This window comes from Etheostoma cragini, chromosome 5, assembly GCF_013103735.1.
Source record: "Etheostoma cragini isolate CJK2018 chromosome 5, CSU_Ecrag_1.0, whole genome shotgun sequence".
In the NCBI taxonomy this organism is placed as follows: Eukaryota; Metazoa; Chordata; class Actinopteri; order Perciformes; family Percidae; genus Etheostoma; species Etheostoma cragini.
Window position 1 is genome coordinate 2,836,122 of NC_048411.1, and position 9,526 is coordinate 2,845,647.

At 43.2% G+C, this 9,526-nt stretch overlaps 2 protein-coding genes across 10 annotated transcripts in view; both read right to left on the reverse strand.

Annotated features, from left to right (window-relative positions):
- Positions 1-1,381: 1,381 nt before the first annotated feature.
- si:ch73-195i19.3 (beta-1,3-galactosyltransferase 2) lies at positions 1,382-5,900 on the reverse strand. Of its 3 annotated transcripts, XM_034871865.1 has the most exons (3): positions 5,783-5,900; positions 3,131-4,158; positions 1,382-1,410 (listed from the first exon to the last, which is right to left on the reverse strand). In XM_034871865.1, the coding sequence occupies exon 2, from the start codon at positions 4,124-4,126 to the stop codon at positions 3,170-3,172; it is 957 nt and encodes a 318-aa protein (XP_034727756.1). In that variant the 5' UTR covers positions 4,127-4,158; positions 5,783-5,900; the 3' UTR covers positions 1,382-1,410; positions 3,131-3,169. The 3 variants fall into 3 exon arrangements, with proteins under 3 accessions (XP_034727756.1, XP_034727755.1, XP_034727757.1); XM_034871864.1 differs by lacking the exon at positions 1,382-1,410 and having other exon boundaries at positions 2,968-4,158; XM_034871866.1 differs by lacking the exons at positions 1,382-1,410; positions 5,783-5,900 and adding an exon at positions 5,666-5,686 and having other exon boundaries at positions 2,968-4,158.
- Positions 5,901-7,125: 1,225 nt separating this feature from the next.
- The window catches only part of LOC117944756 (tenascin-like), an 81,229-nt gene continuing 78,828 nt past the window's right edge, over positions 7,126-9,526 (reverse strand). For all 7 annotated transcript variants that reach the window (XM_034871857.1, XM_034871858.1, XM_034871856.1 and 4 more), the window contains one exon: positions 7,126-8,605. In XM_034871857.1, coding sequence (XP_034727748.1) covers positions 8,495-8,605 — 111 coding nt within the window. In that variant the 3' untranslated portion in view covers positions 7,126-8,494. The remainder of the gene's footprint in view (positions 8,606-9,526) is intronic.

The following is a 9,526-nucleotide window of genomic DNA, read 5'->3' on the forward strand; positions in this document are numbered from 1 at the left end:
GGCTGTAGGCGTAGCAGGTTAGCTGAGGCTGCCATCTGCTGCTGAGTCATCAGCGTTTTATACTGTCAGGAGCCAGCAGGCCAGTCATTACACAGCACCTGAAGCTAGCATCATCCAGTCACATGACTTCATATGATCAGTCAGCACTTGTTGACATCTGCATTCTCATATTTGCGGGGCTGGGATGTACTGTGTGTGATTGGCCCACTACTACAGCAGCTGGTGGAGGAGTGGTGGAGGTAGAGATGGGTATGAAACGAAGTACTCCATCGGCATCACGTTATGAGGACCGGCATTGTCGTGCTTTAAATGACAATCTTTATACTTGTACTCTTAGTATTTTCTATTGTTGCACACATCTTGCATCCTTTTTTTTAATTCATATTACTTTATTTATATGCAGAACAGACGGTGAAATTATGAGATGGAGTAAGGTTTCAGTTTGATTGTGTTCTACCTGTAATGTACTCCTGCAGAGTCCTTCATACTGCCCCCCCCCCCCTACTTTCCCCCCCCAAAGGAGTGAAAATGTGTTAGTTCTTTTTAAATATGTAAAAATATAACTTTTGAGCACAAGATATTTAGTGCAAACAAGATTTAAATAATAAGAAATAAAAACTCCGGAAAACTTTGTGACACGTTAGTACATTTTGCCAATACTGAGTTAGAACTGTTTGACAGAGTTTTTTATACTTCAGAAAAAGTTGTACATTTTTCTTCCATCACAACTTATTTATCAACTGCTTACAATTTGTCGCCTAATGCATCCAACGGCCTCTGTACTGCCTGTGATGGTGTGTGTGATGAGGATTCCATCTTAAATGTAAAAATCAAGGCTTTTATTTGGTTTGGATGGAAACAGCACAAGTGATACCAAGGCAACAGCAGTAATATATTCACACACTCACACAAAAACACACACGCACACAAACACACACACACACACAGGTGACAAAGTCTGTGTATCATATATTATACATCACTATAATATTATACATTCTGAGTTTCTGCTGGGTGGGTTAGGGTGGCTCCATGTTAGAAATAAATAAAATAAAAAAGGGATAGGGATAGTTTTAGCATATTTTCTTTGGAAATGACTTAAAAACTGTCCGCTGTTGATAGAATATCTATCTATTCAACCTGTTTATCGACAGAAACATCATCTGCCATGCCTTTCATGGCCAAATCTTCTCTGGTTCCTGTTTTTCTTGACTAACGGGACAATAAACTGAACATGATGGTCAAAGCAACAAGACATTTAAAATTGTATGTAGTGTACGTTATGTAATGAACAAAATAATAATGATAATAATAACTTTCCCATTATTTTCAGATGACTTATTCATTCATTCATTGAAAATCTAACCACCCTTGTGTCTGAGTATCTGATGGCTTTCTTTCCTTGTTTCCTTAACCCTTGTGTTGTCCTCCGGAGTCAAAAACTGACAACAATGTGACAATATCGTCCCTTTTTCTGACTTTTTTTTAAAGTTTACACTAACACCACCTTACTACCAATAGTTTTACACTACTTTTTGGAATTCATGGTCAATAACCCTAATTTATATAGAATTATACCTAATATTTAAGTTAAAAAAGTAGAAATTATGAATTTCTTTGACTACTAGTTAAGATTAGAGGAAGGTATAGGAATGAAAGTGATCGGGGGGGCTCTAGCTCACCCAGTAGTGATCGCCCCATGTTGGCCGAGTCCTGCGACCCTTTGCTGTGTGTCATCCCCCCATCTCCCCCCCCTTTCATGTCCATCCACTGTCACTTTAATAAAGGGAAATGTTCCCAAAAATAGTCAAAACAACAAAAGGAATGAAAGTGATTAGGGCTGCACAATTAATCGAATTTTAATTCCGATCACGATTTTGACTTACCACGATCAAATTTGCGTGATCAAGCGATTTTTTTAATGCGTAATTTCATAGAGCGCTCCGTTTTTTTTTGCAAAAGCCAATCTACCGCTCCATAAACCACTGTCTGATCATGTGCTAGTCAGAGTTGTTCCCTCCACCGCGCAGCTTAGTTTCTACATGTGGACAGTCCCAGAGGACAGAGTAACGGGAGGAAAACTCAACAGATAGAAGTCGGTTGTGCGTCGGCCTCAAGGTTTACCAGTTTACCCGTAAATGCAACATTTTGTCCCGTCTGTTGTTTTTCAGACAACAGCAGTGACCAGTGCTAGTCGGTGCTAGTTAGCATTTGTTAGCTCACAGGGCTCTAGGACGCGGGTAATATTTTTCCTCTAGGTCGCACCAGTGCACCTAATGTCCTCTCATCCGCTGCAATGTTGTTATATGGATATGGTTTCATTTTGCGTAAATTACCCAATTCTTCTGTAAAGCCGTTCCTGTGTTAGATCTCTCCTCTTACTCTCCGCACAGCCCCGCCACACAGCGCCGGTCCCCGCCACGGCGAAGAACAGAAGAAGTTATTGAATGCAACTAACTTCAGTTCGTAGAGTAAAAGCGTGTGATACGGAGCTCCTGGACCTGGGCGAGAAATGTGACCCACGGCCAGGACATCATAGTTCATAAAAATGCAGCGAAGTGACGATACAGACATTTCATACACACGACATGTGTAACTCTGCTGACCCGCCATTCGACCCGTGCTGGACCCGTTCATAATGAGTCAGCCGTCTCTCTGGGAGTAGCGTCCATCACACTCCCCCTCTCTCCCTCGCTCTTTTAATCAGTTATTGTTGAAAACAAGTGAAGGAGCTTTCTCAGAGATACGTTCCAAAAAAAAAATCCTACGCTATTTATTTCAGATAGCTAATTTTCATTTACATGTGTTGCAGCTGTATGTCCATACAACTTAAACATAAGAATGTAACATAATATGGATGTGAAAGCACTTATAAATAGCCTATGTGACAATAAAATATGTTTTGGTTAAAATCCACAAATAATCGTGATAATTAATCGTGGTCACAATATTGATCAAAAATAATCGTGATTATTATTTTGGCCATAATCGTGCAGCCCTAAAAGGGATCAATTGTATTTGCAAGATGCGTTTTAAGGAATCCAATCCATTTTTTGTGGTAATTTGGTTAAAAAGAAACCCATATTTCAGATTTAAAGGGGTTAAATTTGACCTGAGGACAACAGAAGGGTTAATGCTCGGAGAGTTAGGGTTAACCCAAGAATGGCAGTCAGCAGCTGCTGTAGCCTGAGTGGAAGTCCTGCCACATGTGCAGCAGCTGGGCTGGCGTGAACCTGTTGACAATGACCAGTTTGGCGAAGGTGCACCTGTCGTAGTCCAGGTGCCGGATCTCAAACAGGTTCCTGGGGGGCATCAGGCTGCGGGAGTACACCGGCCGCACCGCCAGCACGCGCAGACACAGGCCCACGTACACGTCCTCCAGGGGGAGCATCCGGACAAACCGCGACGCCCAGGAGATCCTGGCCGCCATGTCCGCTGAGAAGACGTAGCCGGCTCCGGACAGGTACGGGGGGAAGCTGTCGGCGGGGTACAGCTCCTCCGGCAGACCCCATTTGCTGTTGCTGTCCCTGCGTGGCCGGCCGTCACTGATCACCGAGCCGGTGATAAAGCTCCGCCGCGGCGAGCTCCTCAGCATGCGGACCAGGAGGTAGACGTTGACGAAGATGTCCGCGTCCACCTTCATGGCGTAGGAGGCGTTGGGGCAGAGGGTGGCCAGCCAGCTCATCATCATCAGGGTCTTGATGGTCAGGTTTTGGTAGCTGTCCTGGAAGTCCATCTGGACAATGTCGGCATGTGTCCTGCTCTCCTCCTCCAGTCGGGCCTGGACATCGGAGCCCCGCCCCCCCTCAGGGATCCCCACAAAGAACAGCGCTCGGCTATCCTGCCGTGGAGCCCCCCATGTCTGCCTGATGGCGTCCCTGGCTGCAGCCTCCCCAGGGGACACAGGGACCAGAAAGAGCAGGAAGGGGGGGATGTCCCTGAACACAGCGGCCGGGGTCAGGGTGTACTCGTAGGTGTCAGGGGAGAGGAGCCGGTACTCGGCGGCTGGAAGGGGGCTCGGCCTCACCGGATCTTTCCTCTTCACGGTGAAGATGTGAGCAGACAGGACGAGCAGGCCGGACACGCTGAGACATTTCACTAACGTCCAGAGACACGTCCTCCGCATTGCCCCGGGGACACACAGCCGTATTCTAGTCCCTGGAAGTAGTAAACCAATTATGTTACCATGGAGCATAAACCCTTAATGTTGTGTTTTAATGTTGTGATATTGTTGAAGTGTTCTATTTTTGGCTATTTATACAGATTTTTCAAATGTTATAAATAAAAATATCTTAAATTTTCCTCAAAATCCAGGTCAAAAGTTAATTTAAATTTTTGGTGATTTTTCCAACGGGTTTGGCTTTTTTTAATGCTTTTCACTTCATTCAACGTTTTATTTTGAAATTCATGGTCAAAACACCTAGTTTATATGACATTTTAACTATTTTTTGCGTTAAAAAAGCAGACATTATGAATTATTTTGACTAATAGTTAAGATCAAAGGCTGAGTGAATCATAGCCTGGTTTGTGTCAAAGTTTAGTCACGGTACTGTTTTATAAAAAAATGAATAAAACACCCAAAATTCCATAAAAGTAATCATTAATTTTACGTGCAAAGATCATTATAGGGGTTGCGTACAACATACATCCATGCATCCAAGTTATTTTTGGGTGTTTCGGTTCAAAGAAACCCATCTGATGTAAAAATTTTGAAAACGGGTCAAATTTGACCGGAGGTCAACACCAGGGTTAACCACTCGAGGTAGAATGCCGAATCGACCAATCGGCTGCTTCGTAGAGCGGGTCTTGGCGTGGCCATAGACAGATAAAGAAATGGACCTTCAGATCCCCTTGCTCTCTCAACTGACCTTAAAGACGTAGATGGGACGTTGTGGTATTTTAACAAACCTGTCTGAAAGTTGTAAGTCTTCTGGTAGCTGTGCAAGAGAAATCTCAACCATTCCCAATCAGAAGAGACGGAGAGGTAGGTATATATAAGGAGATAACATAGGCACAGGCTAATAACTGTTAACTAACATGCTAGTTAGCATTAGTAATCAAACCTAAACAGCTGATGTAAGTCCAAACTTTCTGCGAGCTTCTCCTGACACTACGGTGATTTGTCGACTATGAGACGATAAGTTGCTTGGTTATGACACGATTGTTAGCTTATTTTTATAAAAACGTCTGCTACGGAGCCATAACGTGAGCTACAACTTGTTGTGTTTCTTTGGAAATTAACAACGGACAAATAGAGTCTTCAAACGCAAAGTTATTCACTGTCAAAGTGACGTAAAATTGAATGGCAGTCAATGGGATGCTAACGGCGGGAGATGGCTTTGTAGCATCAAAATGGCGCCATGGGATGAGAGGCTAACCCCCTTCCCTATTGCCTAACCACTCAAGGTCAAATGCCAAACCGACCAATCGGCTGCTTCGTAGAGCGGTCCTGGTGTGGGTCAAAGTGGGATTTGAGACACCAAACTGCACATATCCCTCCTTCTACTACTGTATGGTTGTAACTGATATACATCATATCAATGTAAATCTGTTCTGTTTCAGCTACAACTAGAGGAGGGCTCACTGTGCTACTAATGCATTACAGATCAACTATTACACATCATGTTATTAATATGTTCATGTAGACATTAGAGGCCCAATATACATGGCTCTCACAAATAAACCAAAACTACTGAAAACTAGCACACAAACACTCTGAAAACAGACTCAAACTAAACTAAAATAATAGAAAAAACTTGTTGACACATCAGAAGTACCATACCCTTGTACTGTAGTCCAGCAGGGAAGTCGGGAAGTCGCACAGCATGTCGGGAAGGCAGCAGCCGCTCCCAGCAGGGCAAACCAGGAAATGGACAAGTGCCAAACACGGTCGTCTCCAAGGAGACCTAAAAGAGGAGACGTCGCAGCACATGCGCAATGACATCTGGGCTTCGACTCCAGTTAAAATGCGCATGTGTGGAAGACACCGCCTTTATGGCTCAGCCTTGATTTAATATCCTTGTAAATATCCGAGCAAATCAGCGGAGTCACACACACACACACACACACACACACACACACACACACACACACACACACACACACCAGATACTATAAACACGTTTCTATTTTTTTTTTATCTTAAATGATCTGTACAGATACTGTAAATAATGGTGTCTTGTAAGCCTGTTTCGGCATATTTCTTTTTATGCAAGACACATTAATAAATCATTTTTAATTTTTTTCATATGCGTCTTTTTGTTATGTATTAGTTAACCGTTACCAATCTTTATTCAAATACTTACACTTTATTTTAGTAGATCTTTACATATGCACATTTCTGTATTTAACACAATTTAATTTAATTTACAGAGAGAGAAAGAGAGAGTCTTATGCTTTAGATGTCATGATGTGTATATATATATATATATATATATATATATATATATATATATACTATATCCTCCTGCTGTTTCCTTCATTAAGACTTCCTCAATAAACCCTCATTAGCTGCTACTTACTGTATTTAAAGGTCCAGTGTGTAGGAATGTCTCATAAGATCATAGATGTCCATCAACTCTCTCTCACCACGCAGTTCAAAGTGTGTATCACAGCTACGGTGGCCTTCACGCTTCAAAAAACCTGTCTCTTTTCTTTTAAATCTCCTTTTTCTTTCTTTTTCTGGGCGAAGAAGAAGACTCCTGTGGTCCTCCATGTTTCCTTCTTCTAACCTGCCGGAGCCGGGAAGCAATGATACCCGTTAGCAGCATCAGCAGCACCTGTGAGTTAGTCATGTGACAGAGAAAACGTGAAAGGTGGAGCAGTATGTCCTATGTTACCCTCCCAGGCTAATGTGCTTCAAGATGGAGCATGAATATGGAGCAGACCCCAGCTAATGTGAGTGGAAATGTGACATTTCAAGCCAATAGTACTTACTTAGAATTAACGGTGGTGGTTAATATTCATAAAAAAGACAAGTTTGATGATAAACAACTAAAGATGTTACACACTGGACCTTTAGGGGGCCCAAAAATGGTTACCATGACTCAGACGCTACACTGTAAGGAAGACCGTGAGATGTGATCGAAAGTGGACCCTTGAGTAAAATTAAAAGGCCTGAACATGTTCCTTTGAAACAAAGTGTTTTATTGTAACACAGTTCACAGAGAAACACCGGTTGTTCACCCAGTTATAACAGACATAGCATGAAAACAAACTTAATTTACACAGGCATTCTGCCCAGGGTCAGTGGTTAGTGTGCTGCTGCTGTGGCAGGGCTGGGGGGGGTAGCAACTTCTCTAGTCTTGGCCTGTTCAAACACTATCGGCATCAACGCACACATGGAGACCTTACTGTGTCCAACAGAAACCTTTTCTGTCAACAACGCCGAGCCTCGTCCCGTTCCACACATCAATGTTTTCACATATTGCAAAATGAGAGAAAATATCATCTCCGCATCTCATTTTACACTGAGGAACAGGTCCTGCATCGGATTCACAGCAGAAACAACACACATGGAAACACACCAGCTCTTCTTTTCTCTGTCCGTTGTGCGTGATGCCTTCAGGGGCTGACGTAATGAATGAAAACATTGCCATCCACGTGGACACGGGACGTGGCGGGGTAAAATACTTTTCCATATATTTTATTTTTTTTCTCTTTTCATTTCCATCTCTACCACATGAGATGTTGCCCGACATGAGGGAACCCGGAGAGGATAAAGTGACTCTGAGACAAGCACAAACACAAACAAATGGCAAGTTAGACAGAGATATCTGACATGTGAGGAATGCCATTTGAGGAATATCTCTTTCCAAATCTTTCATTTAGATACGTGTACAGTACTGTACAAGGAATAGACTTTGTAAGATGATCCAGAATTGCTGAATCGTATGAAATGTATTATCGGTTTTAGCAAAGAGGCCCTGAACCTAAACAAGACCACATTGTACTACTGCATAAACAGCCTGTCCTTTCTGTCACACCCCAAACATGAAATAGGAACGGTATTAATGACTGTACACAACATAAAGCCCAAGCCTCCCCACAAATGCTGCAACACCGGAGGATGGATCACTATCAGGGGACATGGAGTTGTTGTTGTTGCTATCTTTGGTGCGTGAGTAGAATCTGTGTGGGCTCGATTTAAGTCCAGTTTGTAACATGCACATCAATTTCCGCACTTGCAGCATTTCCACAACCGTGTCAACGGGGGGCGGGGGGGGGGGGGTTAAGTAGTTCTCATCTCATGGTGTGTCCATGCTGATCTGTGAGCGATCGGGGGGGCGGGAAGATGGAGGCAGCGGGGATCTCGGCAGTGGCTTTTGATCGCTGCGGGGTGCAAGGGGTGTGGGACTCCAGGTGGTCTAAGGGGGGTCCAAACAGAGTTGTAGCAGTGTTGGTGGAGGGTGGTTGTGGTGGTGGTGGTGGTTGTGGGGGTGTGGAGGGAGGAGGGGGGATGTGGAGGGAGGAGGGGGGGTGGGGGGGTGGGTGTTTATGATCGTTTCCTTCTTCCTTCCAGATTCCTGAAGTTGGACGGCCTGATCTTCATCTCAGCAAACTCGATGGAGTGCTCGTGGCCTTTCCAGTGGAACCAGTTGACACCCTAGACAGGAGAGATGAATATCAGCATTGGATACTTCTTAAACAATCCTTGCTTTCTGATAACTATGGTATGAATAAGGCAGGGAGAAAATGGTGCCTTTCTGCAAATAAACTACGTTTAACTTGTGGTCCAGGTGGATTAATGAGGAACTAATGGCAGAACCCCTTTAGACACTGTAGTATTTGATGATTTAGAACTTGAATCAGGTTCTGTTCAAAGAAAACACTACTGATGCAAGGGGGTTTACATTACTGATGCAAGGCTGGTTTACATTGATTTGAAGTGAACTGTGGAATGGATGTGATGAGTTGGATGTGATCTTTGGTTTGTCACGTAACAAAATCCTATATGTTACCTAACATGTGACCTAAATATATCCTAAAAGTATGTCTAAGGTTTTGAAAGGCAGAGTGTAATTTGGCAGACACTCTCCTAGTTTCTGCAGAGCTTGTAAATGGATTCTGAATTCTTTTATGCAATAAACCTTTTAATAATCAAGAAACAGTTTCAAGCGGATTCCTGTCAACACATCATCCATCATTGCTCAGACACCACAACACATCATGTTGGCATTTTGAACTTTCTTTTTTACTTTTTCATGTTCTAAGGAAAAAGTTTAAAAACCAGCTTATTGTGCAGTTAGACTACAAACAAAATAGTTATAGCACTTTGTAAAGTTACTCGAATGCTGCTCTTTGAAAAATGGCAGAAAACATGCTTAAACAGTGACATAATTGCCTTTTCTGTAGGGAGTTGGCTTTGGAACCAGAGGTTTGCTGGTTCAATCCCCATTCGGACCAAAGTATGGTGGTGAACCGGTAACTGGAGAGATCCTAGTTCACCTCCCGGGCCCTGCCAAGGTGCTCTTGAGCAAGGCATCAAAACCCCAACTACTCGGAGTAACTTTTCATGGGCAAACCC

Excerpts from the sequence above, each read along its gene's own strand:
- si:ch73-195i19.3 (XM_034871865.1), bottom strand. The coding sequence starts at position 4,126 with ATGCGGAGGACGTGTCTCTGGACGTTAGTGAAATGTCTCAGCGTGTCC.